At 34.8% G+C, this 22,535-nt stretch overlaps 2 protein-coding genes across 2 annotated transcripts in view; one reads left to right on the forward strand and one right to left on the reverse strand.

Moving 5' to 3' along the window:
* Positions 1-15,409: 15,409 nt before the first annotated feature.
* sano (CABIT domain-containing protein serrano) overlaps positions 15,410-22,535 on the reverse strand; it is a 42,170-nt gene continuing 35,044 nt past the window's right edge. The window contains exon 3 of the mRNA XM_018518817.1: positions 15,410-16,183. The gene's annotated coding sequence lies outside the window, so the exon portion shown is untranslated. The remainder of the gene's footprint in view (positions 16,184-22,535) is intronic.
* LOC108768405 (chymotrypsin-2) lies at positions 18,421-21,162 on the forward strand. Its single transcript, XM_018518818.1, has 4 exons — positions 18,421-18,585; positions 19,066-19,407; positions 20,620-20,846; positions 20,983-21,162. The coding sequence occupies exons 1-4, from the start codon at positions 18,582-18,584 to the stop codon at positions 21,160-21,162; spliced, it is 753 nt and encodes a 250-aa protein (XP_018374320.1). The 5' UTR covers positions 18,421-18,581.

A 22,535-nucleotide genomic window follows, 5' to 3' on the forward strand; every position in this document is an offset into this window, starting at 1 on the left:
TTGTAAAGAGTATAAAATATATATACAGATTTACGTTCTTTTTTTACATTGTTACGGAAATGAAAATAATGACGACGCGAGGAAAAATATGATATAACGACGCGTATATATGTTCTTTCGATACTTATTACGGGGTTACCACTGGATAAGCGATTAGAAGAAAGTGGAAACTATCGAACAACAACAAGGTATTAATCAAAATACATCCACATGCAACGTTTAGTATTTGACGTACGTTATAGAGAAGCGCGATGGAACTACGAAGCGTAACTCGCGATCAGTCAAGCCCCGATCCGTGCGCGTGTATGACTCCTTTCTTCTGTGTTCTCGTGTCGCTCGAGACGTATCGCGGGTTGAAAATTCCGTTTAATCTGTGCCAAATATCCCCAGAGAGTACCCAGACGTTTTGTTCCTTCGTAGTAGATGTAATGCGCGTAAAATGTAAAAGCGACGGTGCCGGTCGGTACATTCAGTAGACCGAAAAGCAGTAAGTCTACGATCGCTCGTCTTCTCTAATTTACTCGTCAATGCGATACACGGCGACCTGGAGATGCCGTTCCTGTTTAGTAAAGCGGCGGCGTCTCTCGGCCGTCATTCCCGTTGTGTCGCCGACCACGACCGACCTCACTATTAGATTAACAATCAGCGTCGATCAAACGCTAATTAATCGCAAGGGCCGGAGGGGAATCGGAACGAGCAACGGGTTTTTTCTACGTCGGGCCGACGTCTTGCGATTCTTTTCGAGACTTCACTCTTAACCCTGCCGCATATAATACATTGTACGAGTTTTTTCTACGAGACATACGGATTTCTTATAGCTTGCGGATACGAGACTAAGAGGCTTGGAATTTACAATTTCTCGTGCCTTTTCGAGGAGAGGAGCGATCGGCTTTCAGAAATGGTCGAACAATCGATCGACCGGCGAAGAGAAAAGGGCTGCAAATGTTTTGTTTTTCTTTTACTTCTTTCGTTTACACGCGTCTATATATTATGTGCATTGTATTTCTTTTTGTGTTACTTCTCTTTGTGCGAGTATACTGTTTGATTGTACAAGCGTTATCGCTCGTCGAGTGTAGGCCCATAGACCAATTTTTAATCGATTACATTAATACAGATCCTTTCGCCCGTAATTTGCTATTATTACTGATACTATTACTACTCTACTATTACTATTACTACTACCACTACTTTCTTTTCTACGATGACGTTAATTGGTGTACGCGAACGCGACGTAAGTTTAAGAGTTTAATGCGTAGATATATATGCCTACGAGAACATTAATTTTAAGTACTCTTTAAGTATGTAAGTTAGCGAGCAAACAAAGTAAGGCGCAGTGGTAAGACAGAACTACAGTTAAGATTTAGTTAACCTTCTAGCGTTTAGGATAAATATAGGAATTGTTTAGCCGACGCAATTTGAAATACATCCAAGTTAATATTGTCTATCTGTATGATAAATGTGAAACGCTACTCCGTAACTATACTGCGTGTACATAATACCTTTTAGCGGATATCGCATAACACATGATCACCTAGCTGACGTACCACGACACTAAAATAAGACAAAACCTCGCCCTTCGTACGTTTCGTCGTTTACGTTCAATTAACAGCATCTCATTTTGACAAGCGTGTATTTGGATATTTTTTTACGTACCATTGACATTCTCACCGTTCAATTGTTATTTTTTTTTTTTTTTTTAGTATACAGAAATGTAAAGACCGCATTAGTTTTTTTTGAGAAGGAATAAGAAAGGAGAGATACGTTTAGCGGAACAATCATTTCCGAAACGTACGAGAGGCGCTTTATAAGAGATACGATTCTATCTTAGGCTTTCGACATTCGCGATGAAAGTGTGATCCCGGCGTTTCCGAAGTCGCGGATCTCGAAGGTAATGTACAAAGCTCGATGTCGACGTTCACGCGAGGACGCACGAGGGCCTAAAAAGAATAGAGAAATTCACCTTCGTCTCCATCTTTCGTATTTTCTCTACAATTCTCCCCCAGCGGATACAGAATATCCATTTATCTTCACGGGACAAGACACTTATCGCCAAATAAGACGATCGTATCTTCTGTATATCTTATCGCTCTACATCTTGCGATAACAGAATTGATGACAGCACATGCTATTCTTATTATATTCTTGGGCTCGATGCATTGCCGAGTTAATGGGAAAACAAATCGCTGGGAAGGTTTTCGAAAATACGAAAATGGACATGACGTTCGATGGATGACAGCAAATTAAATCATTTCCACGCGAGTCCGATATGTACGTCTCGTTTTCCCACATACGTCTGAGTCTTAATAGTTTCAAAAATCTCGTGCGAGTATCTTCGGCGCTTCCATAATACATACACACACATGCGCACACGCACACGTTACACACATACATACACATTATATACATACATACGAAAAATATAACATATAAAAAAATATATATATACACGTACGGTACTATATACGTACGTATCAAGTATACGAGTGTTTCACACGCACGCCACTTGTGCGTCGTGTTGCACGCATTTGGGGAAACCTCTTTGCGAGATCCTCAAATTTTGCAATTGATACTGATTTTTCATTCTCCCTTAACTCCCTTTCGTTTCGGCGCGTTTCAACTTGATTCTATGTGATCACTCTCGGCACCGGCGTGCCACGATTTGCTCTCGATGGGTGACAGAATGCGGGAGAGGATCGAATTGAAAAAAAAAATTCGAATTACACATCGCTGCGCACGTGTCGGCATGAATTAAGATCGACGATGTTTACGGCATCATCATGATAATTGCGAGATTGAATTAATTTTAGAACAAAGACACAGTCTAAAATTTTCCGTTCAAAACCAAAGATTGAATCGAACGAAATGAATTGTCTGTGTGGTTTGATATGCGAAAAATATTTTATCGCATTCTTCATACATACTGATATCATTCTTTCGCATCAATAACGTGTGTGAACAGAAAGTTTCGTATCTGATATTACTAAAACTTTTTCTTTTACTTTAACGCAGTACATTAGTCATTATAAAAGTTCATAAGATTAATATGTTATATATTTATGTTATATATTATATTTTATGTTACATGTTACGTATTTTAATTACAATGTTCTCGCGGAGTAATGTAAGTTTATTAATAATGATAATTATTACAACGATATCTAAAGTTTATATTAGATACTAGATATTAATACAATTTTTTGCGTTTACAGCAAAATTCGCATTTAATGTTGTTGGACTATTCACGCTATCTGTGATACAACTATTTCGCAACTATCGATATTCCGTCAGAATTAAACGCGTTTTATTTTATATATTTCTCTGACTGTTATCGTGCACTGATCTAACACGCCCGTTAAAAGCAGGCTTGTACCCATTGAACGTGACTATGGACGTGATACACTCGATTATTTATAGCTTATTATGAAGCAAGATTTAATTATAAGCGAGCAATATTTGGAGCCCGCTTTATTTGGACTTTTATTGCGTTAAATTCTGATGCATTTGCGAATGATATCAGTATAAATTGTAGATGTTATTCGTCTATCAACAGCAGACTTAATAGCTTCTTTCTAATTTAACAAAACTGTTTTCATTAAGTATAATGAAAGCATTTTTTTTTTTTTTTTTCAGTTGTACAAGACAATTTGGCCGTTCTGATAATACAATATATATATAACAGACCTATTCTCGCAATAATGAGTAAAATGATTTGATTATGGTTTGATCAACAAGACACACGTATATAGATAAATTTTAGTTAAACCAAACAGAATCAGCCAAGTATTTCTTCTCTTGAACGCAGTAATATTTACTGTTTTACAAAGGGATATTTATTATTTGTTTTGATTAAACTTTCATTCAGTTTCAACGAACTCGTAAACACGTCAAATCTTACATAATTCATGCAACATAGTAAATTCTGTGCTATGTGCATTTCACGAATAAAAGATATATATTGAGTTTCAAAATTATATGTTAGACTGGTTTACTAAAAGAAGATGTATTGAAAGCGATATTTTTAATAATTTTTAAATTTAAATAACTATTTAAAGCCAATTTTTTAAATAAGAAAAGGTTTCAAAAATTAAATCATACAGGAAAATAAAAATGCCAATATGAGCCGACACGGTTAACCATGTATAACAAAACGTATATATTAAAAATTTTTTAATTTTAACAGAAACAAGTTATTATCTAAAATGTCAATTTTTATCCATATAATTTTTCCGAGCTTTCCCAGATCATTTCCTTAAAATTCATCGCAACATGTGCGTCACGATGTGCGAGAAATCTTAGAAATCGTTATCGAAAATTTGTCAAATGTCGTCGATACGTTTGTGCGAGTTTTAAGGGTGAAGATTCGAAAGGTTGATCTTCGAACGGCATTTCATCCAGAGAAAGAGAGAGACAAAAGAAGTTTCATGTAAAAGGGGAATTATAACTAGATTTAAATGGCCACTCGAAGATCATACGTTTCGTGATAAAAGAACAGTCACTGTCTGCCGCGGTGACACGGACATTCGATCGGCTCGATCGAAGCGATCTTTTTTATCGTTGAATATATACATATAAAGTATAAAAATAAATATATAAATATATATACATATATATGTATGTATATATAAGTATATATTAAAAAGTCGCTGTTAGAGTAACGTAAGGGTGTTGAGAGTGATAGAGAATGTGTGAAGTGCGTACGAGAAAGCTAAAGAAAAGTGACAGCGATCTTCAGGGATTGCGAGAGCGAGAGCGTGGCTGTGCGAATCGTGCGTACAATTACGAGAGCGATGAGGAGATTTATACCGTTTAAGATTAATCCCGATTTGTACACGTGGCAAATGGCGACTGAGAGTGGCGCCGAGATTACTCAATCGACTGCCTCCGGAAGACTACGGGTTGTGTACGTTGTGAAAGTGACGAAATTTCACTCGGGATAAGGGAAACATCCCGGTTCCTCTCGCCGGAGTGGAGGAAACCCGGGGTGGTATAAAAGAGTTCGAAAGACTACAAAGGAAGTACGACTCGTCTTTCAAACCTTTGAAAGATATCGGAATGATTTTTGGATGTCTTGAGATGTCTGCGATATTAGAATAGTATCTTTTACACGGTCTCTTCAAGTATTCGCGTCCAAAAAATAAATAAATAAAAAAAAAAGAAAATGAATTATCCAACGTCACACCCGTCTGCTTTCTGGAGCGCGGCGCATCGAAATTCGGCGACGAAGACGTTCCGCGAAATCGAGTAATTATTTTTTTAATCGGGCCAGCATCCCGCTCTCTTTCGCCACGGGCCCGCCAGGAAACATGTACATAGCGTAAAACCATAAAAGCGTTAGAGTACTGGCGAAAGAATGTACAACAGAGAAGTAAAATAGGTAGATAGATCTGGTAGAAAGACGAAGGGGAGCGAGAATGTGGGAGACAGGAATAGAGAGAGTGCACGAGAGAATGGTAGACGGTAGATCGTGCGTATAAAAATAGCGGAACGTTGTAACGAGTAGATAACGACAGACAAGTCGTTTTCAGGAACAGAACTGTATAGCGTGCGTGTCGTAGGATGCGTGTTCTTGGCGCGTGAATTTGGCGAGCGAGGAAAAGAGAGAAGGATAGAGCGTGAGTGTGCGTAGATGTAATTTGTAGTGCACCGAAAAGATGTTTCCTTTTTTTTTTTTCAAGTTCTTGAAATATATTTCTTTTTCTTTTTTTCTTCTTAAACGAAACATTTGACTGGATTTGAAATCATATCGAAACTCCGTATCCGTCGATTGAAGAATGATCCGGGCTCACGCGGCGCGTGTGGTGAATCAAAGACGTGCAATATACAAATCGTCAATATCACAGAAATTAAAAAAAAAAATGAGAGAGAGCTACGACTGAAGAATTCATTCGTATAACGTATTTTCTGGCGTAGCTCTCGTTAACTTAAATTGAAGGGACGAGGGAGAGTTATGACAGACATCAAGTACAGATCACTAACATCCTCGCGAGAGTCTTAAAGACGGCTGAATTATTTTAAAAAGCCGGAAAAAAAATGATATTAAACATTTGCTCGAGATTATTTTTGTTAGTCGAAAACATTTGTGTCTTTTGCAACATTTATTTACATACTTCTTAGATTTCCGCAGTCACATTGAATGTTATTTAATGTTGATTGATAGTAAGAACGCGTATCTGACGTACGCTTCGAAGGAAATGAAATTTAACTAAGTATATAACTAATTGTCAAAAGATAGAAATCTATTACTGATGACATTTGTCTCAAATTCTCTTTCTCGAAGTTTAATTTTCTTTTCGCAATTTGTTACATTTCTCGCAAGTGATCTTAAACTCTTGGTTAGCGCTGTAAGTATCTGTTAATAAAATTGCCTGAAATACGTAATGACATTTTCAACTAATGTTATTTGAAAATGTACCAGCTATCAAATATACGCACGAAACGAGACGCTTTATTCGAGAAGCTCGAGAAATACACCGATACGCTCTTAATTTTTTAAAGGCATTGAAAACAACTTAATATTACAACTCGACTAATAATAAGAGAAGCATAACGTGTCGACCAAATAAAAAAAAATACTGTTAGAGAGCTTCATAGTGCAAGATCGATACAGAGGATTAATATGACAGCAATGCATCGCGTTGTATGTGATAACGAGAAATGGGTAAAGCATTTGCAGTTTGTCTATTTCAATTATTAATTAACAATACACTAGTCTAATCATTAAGAAGTCGAGTTTCATAAAAATGTTTGAAAAATATATACATGAAACATAGAATAAACCAATAGAATAAAATTATTGCCGAGTAAAAATTAGCCATTGAAATTTGTAAGTACTGATATATCGCTCGTATTACAAACACGCGATGTATTACTCCAATTTTACAATTTCCATGGACCGTCCAGTTGAGTACGAGGAGAAAGGAGAGGGTTACCGAAAAAAACACATGGCTCCTTTAGAGACCTTTTTACACTAATAATAGTCAATTCGAATTAAAAAGTGTTCGATCGTCTTTTCCATTAAGATATCGAGAAATTTACCCATTGTGGTATTTCACGATCTACGCAATATACAAGATAACTCGACTAATCAGGCTCGAATCGTCGCTCGATTATGAAAAATGATGAATCTCAATTGAAAATTTGACTGTCGGCGAAATTTTTCGCAAAATTTTTCTAACTTTGAATAGAATGTATTATGAATTATAAAAAGGACAATTTTTAGCAAAGACGGTGCTAATACTAGCGCAATCGAAATCTAGCCGAGACGAATGAACCGAGTCGACGAATCTTTTCACGTTTATCACTCAAGTTACTGTTGTCTACGCAAATCGAAGAATTCCAAAGTTGCAAAGATTTCAGTGCAGTAGAGGTCTTTCAGCACTTTTTAAGAATGTTTTTTTCTTTTTCATCTTTAACTTTGTCATCTAATTTTCATCTTCATACATTGCATTCAATTTTCGGAGAAGATGGGAAAGATAAAAAGCACATTTGTTACGACTAAAGAATTAGAATCAAAATTGATAGACTAGAGGTTTGAACGCGAAGAAAATGGATAGTTTTTAAGAAAGAAAATTGGGACAATTACTGCACTGAGTCCTTCACTTGTTGGCACGAAGTTTTCTATAGTCACATATCTCTAATGGATAAAGTCATCGTTTCATCTGACAATGACCACAAAGCAATTCAGTTTTTCTAAGCGAAGTGAAAAGGAGAGAGAGAAAAAAAAAGGTAGCATCATTCTCTTTAGAATACGCGCTTTTTTCTACGTGTAGACAACCGATAGCCCGATGCAATACGAGCAAATCTCGATGTAGAATCGAGTATCTCTTCTTTTTACGAACTGAAACAGGAGAATAACTTCTCGAGACTGAGACAAGAGAGCCGTGACACCGACGGGAGTACCGGTGGGCGCAATTAATTAATAATAAAAAAAAAGTGGAGACTAAACGCGCGATTGAGAAAAAGAAGAATGCAAAAGTTCCTCAAGTTCAAGCTGCGTTTGCTGCGTGCGTTCGTATTCTCGGTAAACGCAATTTTGCCTGACGAAGCGAATGTCGTCCGCACGTCGTAAACGCCGCCCACACCACAAGAACAGACTGCCATTGAGTTTCGAGTGTACTCGTTCGTAATAAATAGTTGTAATTGACCGGGACTAAGTCGATTTGAGAGAACGAATGAGAGAAATGGGAGATGAATGCGTGGTCGAGTGTGTTTGTGCGATTAGTGGCGGATTTATTGACGTACGTGGGCTCTTAGGTTCGTATTCATGGTCGTAAATCGATCCGCGATTGATCCTCATTTCGGACGAGCTAGGCTTGAACCAATGTTTGAACTAATCGGATTTATTTAAGTGGAATTTGAGAAGCGTTTTTGAAATGAAAGATTGATTTGAGCCTAACTCAAATCGGATTAGCTCAGAATCACGGCGATGAATACGGCTCTTAGACTGTTTTTATAAATTTTCTCTTATAACTATTCCTTTTTTAAAAATTTGTAATGGTTAATAAATAGCTGTAAATTTCGGCAACGACATAGAAAAAATATTACAATTAAAGAGGCAATCGTGAAGCTTTTAATCGAAGATTCGAAATGGAAACGTGGTTGAAAAGAAGATCCAAAAAATAAAAAAATAAAATTAATATCCGGAGAAATATACGTCACGTACAAAAAAATATACAATGTAATTGTCTAAGAATCATTGTTCGGCACTTGATTTCGTTTTCATCTCGAGTCTTTAATTATCGCTTGCTTTGAATCCGTCACTCTGGCGTGAATGTTTGAATGCTTGAAGAGAGAACGGGACGATCGCGTGTAAATCCTTCCGCATGAAAAGTCTTCTTGGGCTGTAAGATCCAAATTTCTGTCACCAAGTTCTGCCGCGAAAGAGGACAAGTCGTTCGTTGACGTTGGCTGAAGACACGACGCAGTCTATAAAATTGGCCGTGGGATTGTACTGATCGAACATCTCGATAAAAGAATTACTCGGGATCGATCCGAGATTAACGGCGCGCGTTAACGAGTTTTGGTCGACTGACATTTATTCTAAGAGAAGAGCCTGTGTATGAATCGGTAATATGAAATGGAAGGGAAAAAGAAGATATATAATTCTCTGTGATGTATTTCTATGATTTAATTAAATGTAATTATGATTATTCTTACGATTATGATTAATTAATATTATTTGCGAATAAATCGCTGTGCAAGTATCAATTAGTGATTAGTGTAAGATAAAACGTAGCGCGATCGAACATTGCCAAGAGGCGTATCGCGTCCGTATCCTAGATACTGAAACGTGAGAGATCGCACAAATCGTATAATTTATTGCACTACAAACACGATCGTTAATCGCCCCTGTCGAAAGTCGAAATATGGGAATCATATAATCGGGAAAGAAAACTGTTTAAAATTGATTTTCGAGGAAGCCGCGGGAAGAAAAAGGAACGACGTTCAATAAAATACGTATATATTTTCGCGCGAGGACAGCTCATTTTATCTGCGTTATTTATTTATAACCGATGAGCGAGTAACAATATTATGATCCTCTCGATGAACATATTTGGTGCAAGAGCGTGAACCGTGCGAGAATTATCTCTGTGAATTTCTCCAAACAAGAAATTCACGATACTCGCTCGTTTATCAGCGCCCAATATCACTCTGTGAAAAATTTAATAATTCGTCAGAAACACGTGTAATGTAATTACACATTATAAATTTTATTGAAAAAAATTCTATGTGTAAGAAGAGAGAAATTAAAATAACATAAAGTAATTAATCGAGATTTTAAACAGTTAAGTTTCTAATTATCTTATTAATATATTTCTGCTTCTTCCCCCTCTTATGCTTGTCTTCAAATCATAAATTCCCTAAGGAGTGAACTGTCTTTTTGTATATCGATCGGTTATTATATATTAACTACGTATGCTACGTAAAGAAAAGTAAACGGATATATCAAATGTGCGGCGTGTCATGACGAATCGATCGGAAAAGCTGTAGGAAAACTAGGTAGTCATTTAGAGTGCCAGGAAGGGAAAAAATGAGAGAGGGAGAGTGAAGAAGGATGAAATGCGAAAGAGAATGCGTCGATTTTTGCGAGTGAGAGTGCGAGAAAGATTTTCGTCGATTAAGCTCCGTAAAATAATAAGAACGCCGACTGCATCACGGCGACTCGAGCGAATCCAGGAAACACTCGTTAATATTTGTGCCGATAACGGGAAATCCACGTAATATTCGTTCGGGTCGGCGGATAGCGTTAAGAATTATGATTACTATCGTATGAGAAAAAAAAAATAGAAGAGAGATATCGGATGCGGCTGGAAAAGAAGCGGAGGTTTCGTGCTAAGGCGACTTAAGGCGTTCGAGAGAGGCGCTCGAACTGGGAACTCGAAGGAAATCGCCAATATTATACAGGGCGTCCTATGACCCAGGGCATTTTTTCAAATCGCGCTACTTTCTCGAAGAAAATTTGAGTGTGAAAGACTTTCGAGTAATTAGCGATTGAAAATAAAACGCTTTTCGCGGAATAAGCTTCGAAAGGCAAATAAGTTAGCAGAATGTATTCTGCTATTACATAGTTTAATTTAATGTAACGTTTTATCATTAGAGATTAGAGAATTATGGAGAAATATGAAAATTATAAATTTTCCCGATATTTTGTCTAAAAAGTATATCCCCAAATTGGCCGAAGAAACTGTGATTAAAAGGACAAACCCGATGTTTCGGCGACACCCTGTATTGTAGGACTCCTTTCGAGAGAAACAGAATCGTAAAGCGATATATTCGGCTCTTATCTGCTATTTCTATCGACTGATATTTTGCCACGCGTGATTAGGTATTTTGGAAGAAGAAAACGACTGGACACAGTCGTTCGCGAAAATGTGCCGATTTTAATTCGAAAAATCACGTTCGCAAAACCAAAGCGGAAACACGATTTTGTTACTTTTGCAGACTATCAAAGAAATCTCGTACATCTATGTGAATCGTTTACTGCGAGAATGTGCCGTAATAATAGAAATCATTATAAAATAAAATTATCATCACCTTTCTATCATGCAAAAGAACGTCACCGTTTATACTTTATTCTTTTTCATTCATCACAAAAACTTAAATCAGTTACATGTATCCTAAGAATGATACAACGGAATAAATCACAGAGTGATACTCTCCATGTTGCGGCACATTGATAGTAAATGATAGCGAGATTACTTTAGTCGGGCAAAAACGAGCGAGAGAGTGGATACGAGAGAGAAAGAATGGGAGAGAGTGAGAAAATGCGTTAGATAGAGAGCGAAGTGTCTTAGAGCTAATGGAATTCCTCTGCGCGAATGCACGGAACGCGCTAAACACAAGCAGCCACCTCCGAACGAGAAGTCTTCAATACCATTTGCATATTGCTTTATTGTTACACGAACATTATAACGATATATTACATTAAAAAAAAAAAAAGGAAGGAATATTACAGGTACAGCGGTACGCATACGATTAAAGAGTGAGTTCCACGACGCGACGACGACGATTGCGCGGACAGGTTTCCGATTAAAATTGCCTCACCAAGATTTCGTCATTTCGCACTTGGGATTTTTTTAGGGACGCGGTTCCAGCATCTCGATCCTCTCTCGTGAAACCATTTTTCACGTTGATACGATTGCGCATACAGATTTTGACACGAGTACAGAGAAAGAGAGAGAAAGAAACGCGATAAAATTGCCATTTGTCACTCAGTTAAGTGATTGGATTAACAAATTTTTCAGGCCAATGTATTTTATTTCTTTTTTTTTAGCAAAGATAAAAATATCATTTCTCGCTTATCATTCTAGAGCAAACTCAAGAATTATCAGCGATTGTATATTAAGTCTAATTTGCGCTAATTACGTCCGATTCAAAAGACTCTTCCGTGCGATCAGAACGTCCTGGAACACACATACATACTTTAGATACTATACGCGTTACGTTTTTGTATTTACCAAGAAAAATCTACGAGATGGGAGACGGACTTACTTTTTCCCTCTTTTCTACTACTTTGTATATTACCAAATAATCGTTAATTAGAGAAGTTATTATAACTAGCGTTTCGTTATTTTAATCAACAAGATTTTATTAAGCGGAATATATAACAACGGTGAACGATCGCTTAACCGTCGTTATTGTAACGATGCGGCCTGATTTACGCGTTTCTGTTGTTGCTTTATGTGGTACACTCTATTTAATTCGCGTAAATTTGTCAACGAGTGGGAGATCGACGTTTATGATCAATTCTTCCTCTCCCTTATTTTTTCTTCGCCTGTAAGAGAATCTTAGCATTCAGTTGCGTAAATAATATTTTTCATAGCTTGGAAAGTCTGCCAGCATTTATTCGACTGATTAGAGACACGCGAAAACTACACATGGTACAAGACAAGTTTAATAAACGTGATCTCCCGCGGACAATTCTCCTTTTTAAGATCTGTGAATCAAGTGGCATCGTTCCTGAATATCTCTCTCATTATACGATAAAGTATAATAAACCTCGCAAATCTGTCGACGTTGGAAAGCAATCGATTGGTTCCTTAGAAGCCAGAGAGCCAAGAGATTGCGCCAAGAGAAGTACAAATCATAAAAAAAAGAGAGAATGGAAAAGAGAAAAAGATGGTAACTGCGAAAAAAAAAATCAATCATTCGAAGATGAGATAATGTGACCAATATCGAAAGAGGTGTAACATTTGACTTTACTTTCATCGCTTTTCATTCATTACCTTTGATTATATTATTGCTTGTAACATTCATTCGAGATACCTTGAATACAAAAAAAAGTAATAAACCATGTTATCCGCTTGTTTCGTCCCTTGTATAAAACCCTACCTGTGATATATTAATAAAGCAAACTAGATTTCGATACGAGCGATTTTTATGCGACAGTATATTTGACGATTTATTTTATTTACGTTTTTTAATGATTTATTTCAAAAAAATTATTACAAGCTTTTCCTTTTGAATTTCATAGCAAGCAACATTTCTGTTCAAAGTTCAAAATATAAAAATTGATAATAAAAGAATTTATATGTTTAAAAATATTGATCAATATTGATAATATATTGATAAATTAATATATAATATAAATTATTATAAATCGTATATTAATAAAAATTCTGGGAGCTTTATAAAGAAGAGATATATGGAGAGGAGCCTTTATTTTTTTTGTAGAGAAAAAATTATGGGCACAACGCAATGAATTATTTCATTTATGATTTTTATTGAAACACTCTTTAGGGTACACAAGCTCTATCCTAGATAAGCATTAAAGTAAGTATAAAAAAATGAACAACTGCTTATAGAATCACAAAGTGTGGATGTCTGCCCTTCTTACAATCATTAAACGTACTTTAACATGCATACACGAAGGCACAACGATCCTCGACCCTTACGCGCTGAGTATTTCGCCGCGAGAACGATGTTGAAGTGATATCGCTGAGCCGATCGTGTAGTTGTAGCACAGATCTGCTCGCTTTAGTTGCACTCAAGAGCGGCTAAAACGGCCAGGTCTTGCGTTATTCGAAGGCGATCGCTCGCATGGAGATCCATTGACATCCAATGCCCCAAAGGAACTAGAAAAATAATTCTAGCAGCGCGCAAACGATGCGTTGACAATCGCTATTACAAGCTTCCCCGCTACAGGTTCTTTCGGCGCTCGTCGTCATGGCAAAATTATACACTCTCCGAGAACATCAACATACGAAATAAGCGTATTCGCTCGGTACACGCTTATAACACACAGAGTTCTGTCGTAAAGGGGACCGAGTGCCTTCTATACAAATTCATTACGCAATATAATATTCATGATAATAAAATCTATACTTCGTATTATAAATCTAAAAACTTATTGTACACTCGTAATACAGCTAGTTCATTGTAACGAATGTATCCTGATTATTCTCATTCAGCTCGTAATTCTCTCTCTTTGAAGAAGGCCACTTGTTTCCGAATTTTCTTTCTTACGACAGTTTTATTATCCTTGTAACTCAATTATATATTCTGATAAATGAAAAATATTCATATCCGGTATTCTTGAATAAACAATTTAATTATCATAGACGAGCATAATTAAAATATCTCAAATAATTGTCGCAATTACTGTGCATCTTCCGCTATTGAACGGAGAATGACATTGTAAGGTCAACCAGTACAACGGCTATTCTTATACTCATTTATAACAAGGCGTACCTATTCTATTGTTTGCTTAACGTGTATTAAATAATCACAAAAATGAGACCAAGGTCCAAACGCGTCCTTTGGTCGGGACCATCAACCGAGAGGCGGTCTCGCACCTGACTTTCGATGAAAGTTTATCGTCCATGCAATCGCAGACGACATTCGCCGATGGCTTCTCTAACATTGGGATAGAAATCATTTCAATCTATACTTTATCTAATATTATTTTACTCGCGAAAATTGATTTGTGAAATAAAAGTCTTCATTAAAAAATTCGTACAAAATGTACGAAACAAAAAACAATTAAACGGCAGAATTTTATAGATCTTACAATATAAGTTAAATCTCATTTTGATTGATACTTTTTTCTCCTATTGCAGATTGCCATCAGATTTTATTGTCAAGGCGACGTACAATATGTGGTAAAATTTATTTATCTGATCGTAATGTTGAAGTGCCGATGTACAGATTACGAGCATTCAGTTATACTCTCTTGAATTCAAGTTAGACATACGATCACAAGTGCAGGTAGGTGGTATTATAATATTTTCATAACTTCTACCAATTTTTTCGACGATCGGCGCTAAATGACGTCGATTCGCCATTCAGTTCGACGCGAAAGTGAAACGGTAGCGATAACTGTGATAAAGACACTTTGATAATGAAAATATGAAGTAACTTACGTTTAAAACATCTTAACAGTAAAGTAGAGTATAAAGTATGACTTAAGTACAACCATAAAAACTTGGTCATTATTATGGCATTCGTATCCTTAACTACGCGGCTCGCCAGACCGCATCCCCTCGAACGGCGCGTGTCTCTTTATAAAAAGAATCTACTACTCTCGTGTACGAGGCGATGTCGTGATTTACGCATACGCAAATCGTATTAGACAATGCGCGATTATATACGGCATGTAGATTCGATTCTCTTCGCGACTTTCCGGTCTTTCCATCTTCAATTGAATGACAAAGTATCGAAAGTGTAATTCCGCGCGACAAATTAAGGCTTCTTTATTTTTTATATCTACGTATACATTGAAAATTGAAAAATATTAACTGCATTGTTATGAAAAAAATATTGCACGTTAATATTACTATAATATATTACATTATAATATCTGTAGTTAATTCATCAAATATTTGATTTATATTTTGTGCTTTAAAATTTATTTCATTTAGGATATAATTTTTTCTTATATATCTGATCATTGAGAAAGAAAATCGCTTCGCCAGAAAAATGGTACGTAAATAAATACTGCTAATATTATTCCGTCTCTAATTAAAAATTAAAGAAATTCTTCCTTTTTTTACACATAATGAGACAAAGACAGAGCAAACGATATGCAAAACAATATTTGACGATATATTTTCTAAGTAGGAAAAATATTTGCGCAGCCATTTTATATACTCTTGAAGGATTTATGAACAAATCTGTTTTATATGGAATAGATTAAGTGTATTATACCTACATACCGGAAGATCATTGTTACTTGGGATCTTACAAAGTATCGGCTTCCACTACATCGCTTCGTCGCGTTTCGATACTGATCTTGATACTCTTTACAACACGGCGTCGCCTTTCTCTACAAGAGCATTCTGATAATTCGCTTCTCTTTTCGTGACCTGAACATATCCTCTTCCGCTGCGTCGCTATTTTTGATTATTCCACTTATCGTTAATCGACGATCACAGGAAGTACGCGGCGTTGATCAGGCTTTTGGGTCCTTTATATGTGGCGTGTATCTGTGTACGTATGTGTGTATGTATGTGTACAGAGTGTGTACATGCATTTGTGTGTCGGACGAGTTTGAATGGCTTTCGCAGCTGCGATATATTAATGCTGAAAGAATGACGGAATCGCTGGCAGAAATACATCCCGTCCTTCTATTCTTCTCCCTTGAGCTCCTGTTGCGAATTTTGATTAGTTGAACGAACGACGCCGGTGATACACGGCTCTTCATCTAAACCGCTCTTTGCCTTCTTCAACCCTTCGTCGGTCGAATCTGTAAGCAGAATTAAAATCACATTTTATATGAAATATAAATTAATATAAATATTAGAGAATTAATGCAAAATATAAAGTAATAGAGAGCTAAGTCCATAGTCCTGAATATCAGAAGTTGTACAATTTATTTTTTCTTTAAATGCATTATGTAATAATTTCATCAGTATTTTTCAAAGACATTTATGGAATGTAGATAACAAAACAACAGCCTATTTTGTGTTAATAATTTAATGTTCATAATTTCATGTGAAACGCCTTTTAGATATATTTAGATATTTATATGCAAGACATATATAATAATATAGTTTGATAAAATTAGTAATTGTTGCAAATTCCATGTACACTTTACAAACTGCACCCTTTTCAATATCGCTAATGAATAATTATCGCATCCTGGTAGTAATAAAACACAATATATACGCGGAACTCAATTGAATAAATGTAATTATACTTCGGTATTTACGACGTTGTTAATTAAATGTGTCACGCGTCGACGATAATTTAAAATTATATTTATTTGAATCTCGTTCAGAGTATATCAGGTAAAATATTTGGATCGAAATGATAATTTTCACACCTCAAAAATTACGTTTTTTAATTAAAAATTGATTGGGATTGCTTGATTAAAAATTGATTGACTCAAAAAAGAAGAAATGTTTAAATGAAACAATTGCTTAAATGAAAGTTATGTGATATAGAAAAGTGTTAAGAACACATTTTTATTCATGTATCGCAATAATTGTTTCGCTTCTAAATATAAAGAGTTTTAGGTGACTTACTCAAAATATGGCTAAATTAATCAAATATTAAGATACGAAATTTCATTTCGAATATCTTTCTTGATATTCAGAGTAGCAGAAATTTTTATGGGACTCAAGTTACAATGATCTCATAAAAATCTCAAATTTCAAGTAAAGGTCAAACATCTATTAATACACATTTATGCAAAAAGTTGTACTTTATATTCCAAAGTAATACATCAATTTTTTATAATCAAAGCAAGATAACTTAATTCCATACTGTTTATATACGATTATCCATTAACCGATAATTAAGCGGTTCTGGAAAAATGCACTGACAAGAGGAACACCAGATGACGGGATCGGGGTTTTTTATGCGCTTTTTACAGACTGTTCTTGAACGAAAAAGAAACGATACGTGTCCGGCCGTTTCAGCCATTGGCCCATAGTTTCGAAAAAATCGATTTTTTAAATAATTATTGTAGTAATTTGAAAAACGTACTGTATAAATGGAAATATCAGTATCTTTATAAATTTCATTTTAATTTAATGTTATTAGTTTTTAATTACTTTTTGATTGTAATGAAATTTCATGAAATTACATATTAATATTATAGATAATAATAAACACTTATTTATGTTTATAATTATTATTGTTAATATTTATTATTATCATCGTTATCGTTGTCATTGTTGTTATTCACATGAACGCATAAATAAGATTGTAACAAAAACTGTTACAGTTTCTAATAAAATTAGAAGTTGGAAATTATAATTAGGAACAAGTAAGTCATTATATTTTTGTAATCTTCTTTTGATTAACATCAATCAATTTATTAATAATAATAGAAAACTAATTGTGTTTTGTAGACGTACATGTGGAATATTACACAAGCATAAAAAATCTGTGCAGCAAAAGTTGGATGATAATGTAATACGCGATCTGGATATAAACACCGTATACGCTTTTTAATAATCCATTTATTCTTTCGATGCAGTTCCTAATTTAGCGATGGGCTGGGCGAATTTGGCTATTTTTTCATAAGTTAATAACTCGTTAACCATTGCGACAATTGTAAAATGGAGCAGAGGACTTTTCTTCTCAGTTTAGTCCATTGTGACTCTGTGCGAAAGACTTATCACTAATTTCCAAACACCCTGTATATATATAAAATATATATAACCATATATATTATATATATATATAATTAAAATAGTATACCTTGTAAAATGTGTAATACAATTAATTTTCTCCGAAATCACCGATGATACAAAAAAATGTTTCAGATGAAAGTGGAACGAGGTTTCGAGGAAAATTTTGGGTACTCATGTAGTTAGGGCACTTTAAAATACTCATGGCTTAGGCATTTCGGCAAATCCAAAGAATTCCTGTCCGATAACGCTCTAGAATTCACTTTGAACGAATTTAAGATACTCTGTGACAGGTTACACATTTATACACACTTACCTGGGTTTATCATTCTCACGACTGGTTGTTCCATTTTCAGATAAACTATGTGATAATTTATCTATTGGATAAACAAAAGAGTAAAAGAGTAACAGCATAAAAGAGTAAGAGAGTAAGACAGTGAGCTGAAGTTTACCGAAAAGTGGAACAACCCAGCCTCAGTCGGATAGTAAAACCGAAAGATTTAGATGCGTAAGTGTGCTCTACGGATTTCCTAGCATGCCAGGAGTATTCAAATTTTCCAACAAAACAGAAACATCTTATCGAGTCTTATAAAAGGAAAATTCTTGGACTGCAGCAACAGTTCCTTGAGTTCGTTACAAGTAGTTACACAAATTCCTAGTATAGTTATAAGTCCGAAACTAATATAAGTTCGTATAAGTTATACAAGTTATTGTATACAAATTACAAATAAAAATTTTTTTTTTTTGGAATAATATCTCTCGAGAATTTTACATTTTAAAGTTTTGTCGGAATAACGTTCTAAAAATTACGGAATAATCCATCATGAATTTGAAAAATGTGAAAATATTTTTGCATTTTCTAATTTCATTAACAATGTGTCAATATATTCAAAGTCAGTTCCTGAATAATTATGGTAAATATTTAGTAGTACATATATTGTATCCAGAACACAATATTTAAGTAATTTTTCCTAAACGATAAATCTAGGAGATCATATAACTAAAATAGCGGGCGGACAATACGCAAGACCCGGAGATTTTCCGTACATGGTAGTGGTGCATAAAATCCTAGGTAACGGAAACGCCATACAATGCGGAGGCACGATCTTATCAAAAAGATGGGTTCTCACAGCCGGTCATTGTGCGGAAAAATATCCGCAAAGATTTTTAGTAGTTTTCGGTATCGTTAACAACTATGAGATGAGCTACGATACTTATCAAGGTCCCGGTGGGTCCATGATTGCGACTCAAGCGTTTGTACATTCACATTACAGTCAGGGCTTGAACGATATTGCTCTAATTCATATGCCGCATGATATTCCGTTCTCCAGTAAGTATATTTAAATTAACTCTTATCGTACAAGGTCGGGTCACTAGTGACCGAGCGATTCCTGTTTGTGCAAGTTTCTTTGAGTCTTTCGATAATTATAAATTGTATTACATTTTATTATTTTCCAAAATAAAGCTTCAATATTTATTCTAGAAAGTTGAAAGCGTATTGATGAATTTTTAGAGATTTTTTGAACCATTCTAAGGAATGTTTGTATTCCCACCTGGATGCTCCCCGGATGTCATGTCATCCTTGTTGTTTACTGAATGTTAAATATAAGGATGACATGACATTCGAGGAGCACCCAGGTGGGAATCAGAATACGTCTCTGAATAGATGAAAAAAACGGACAGATTCTAGTGATCCATGTTTGGATGGATGAGGCATCAAATTATATCTTGTATTGTAAGGGTTAATATTTCTCTTTCTTTCTTCTTTTGCAACTATTTACACGTCCATGTTATTTAATTATTCTATATGGAAAAAATGCGAAAACTGAAAACAATTTATTTACAACAAATAGTCTTATAAATGCGGAAACTTGATAATCACATAAAAATCGTATTGTATATTTATATATATTTAGTTCCTTTTATAATCTTTACATATGCTGAAAAATACGATAAACCATTAAATGATTTATACAATGGGTGCTGTATACCTGCGCGAAGCGTAATTGTTCCTCAGGCTGTAACTACGAAAGTATTCCGAATTTCGGTTGAAAACTTTACGATTATATTTTCTGAGAATAATATTATTAAGAATCTTTATTTTATACTGCATATGTGAGAACACAATTAATAATAGAAATTAAAATGCCTATAACGGTCGAAATCGGATCTTCATTGCTTAAATAATTTAATCTTGAATTACTATGTATACCATATTGTAGTCTTTCGAACTGCATGCCGAATTGTTTTTCCGCACTATAAATTAAACTACTCTAGTAATCGCGAATTAAATTGACAAGCAATTTTAATAATTGAATGCTACAATCAGACATCATATTATAAAGATGTTAATATGTTGAAAAACTGTTAACAAAATTTATTTATTTATATAATATTATAGTAGTATTATTAATTAAAGCAAACAAAATAAAAAATTTTGACCCTTTAAACCAGGTTCTCCCCTTAAAAAATATATGAATATTAATATAATGTCGCAGCATTGACATTAAAAAATAATTAAATACACATTTATCTATTTTAGGAACTGTTCAACCGATAAACCTTCCTTATGACGCCTTAGAAAATTTTAACCGTAAATCTGCTTTCGTAATCGGTTGGGGAAAATATTATACGAATAGCGGAGTTTCGACAAGACTTCAGTACGCCGCACTGCCGATTATTAAAAATACTGTATGTAACCAATTCTGGTCCCAAGTTACTGAAAAACAGGTTTGCACGGCACCAGGGTTAGGACGAGACGCTTGTCAGGTAAAATAATCAAAAATAATGTTATAAGATAAATCATTATAAATACCTATGAGTGAAATACTTTAATAAGCAATATGAATCAACTCAAATTATTTTTAGCTAGTTTTAATAAATGAACATTGACGGTATCTTTTAGGGCGACAGCGGTGGCCCACTCGTTGTAGTTGAAAATGGCATGCACATTCAAATTGGTATTGTGAGTTACGGAGACGCATATTGCCCTAGCGATATGCCCGGCGTTTTCACTAGAGTTTCGTCGTACATAAGCTGGATTCACGGAATTATAATGAGATTTAATCTAGACTATACTTTTTGAATTTTTTAAATGTTGATATATTTAAATACATATGACAAATAATATTAAAAAGATTTACGTACATAAAATGTACACTTAATGCATACATATTTTTTTTTGTAAAACACTGCTCTTTATAAAACAACGTGAAATATTTATAAAGATATATACTTAATTTTATATATTATAAATACACGTATAAACATATTTTTTCGCATTTCACAAAAAGTAAAGTATCTCATTGCGAGTGGATTACATGGAAATTTGGCTTAGCACAGCAATTACACGTTTCCCGATAAAATTAGCAGCCTAATTGGGAAAGTAGCGTGATCGCTCGCTGTTAAACAACTAGCGAGGGTATTCTACGTTTAGGCCTCGACCGGATACCCCGACGCGTACCAATAATTTGACGTAATTTAATAAACGCGACCCTGCTCTCTCGTCTGCGCGCGCGGGGTCGTGCGACTGTTATTACCGACAGTTTGATCGTATCTCAGTAGTGCGTAATGATGATGCACCTAGTCACTGGCATATAGTAGCGGCCCGATCATCGGTCATGCAAATTGGCGCTACGGAGTACAGTGGATCTCCTTACCCGATTTCTCCTTAATGCATCCCATCATATACCGGTTTAGAAAACAGTATATCGATATTAAGCTCACGATCATTATATCTGTACATTCGTAATTGATTGTACTCATTAAGTTATTTCTTCGATTTCCCCGATGTTAAATCCATAATGTCCGCAGATTGAGAGAATCGAGGTCGAAACGAAACTCTGCAGTATGATTGAGCATTTAATGTATGTAAATTGAATTTGTCCTAAAGATGTTTAATAATGTTGCTTAATAACGGAGCAACATAATAATTTTTAATAAAAGTTTAAGTTTAAAATCGCTCGATAATTTTTAAAAGTATTATTAATGTAATATTAAAAATTAATGCAGAAAAGAATTTTATATTAAAAAGAAATCTTTACATCCAAGTAACCTTTATTAATCTTTTATTCTAAAATTTGTTTCTTTGTCTTTCCATCGTGTTGAAGAGGTTATTATTTAACTTTAAGTCAGTGTTATAATACGCAAATCGAGAATCATTTGAAATGTTGCTTAATAACGTAGTAATTTTTTAAACTAATATAATTATCATAATTATTAATTATAATAATTACAAGAAATTTATATAAAAAAAGCTTTAAGTCCAAGTAATCTTCAATCCTGAAATTTGTTTCTTTGTCATTTCATTGTTCAATAAGTTATTTATCCTATTTTCTAAAGTAAGTCAATGTTATGATATACAACTCGAGTATCATTCTAAATATTCAGAACTTCTTTTTTTCGGCGTATAAAATGGGATCATAAATTCTTCCGAAATATCCCAACATTCGAAACCGC

Source organism: Trachymyrmex cornetzi, unplaced genomic scaffold, assembly GCF_001594075.2.
Source record: "Trachymyrmex cornetzi isolate Tcor2-1 unplaced genomic scaffold, Tcor1.1 scaffold793, whole genome shotgun sequence".
NCBI classification, from domain to species: Eukaryota; Metazoa; Arthropoda; class Insecta; order Hymenoptera; family Formicidae; genus Trachymyrmex; species Trachymyrmex cornetzi.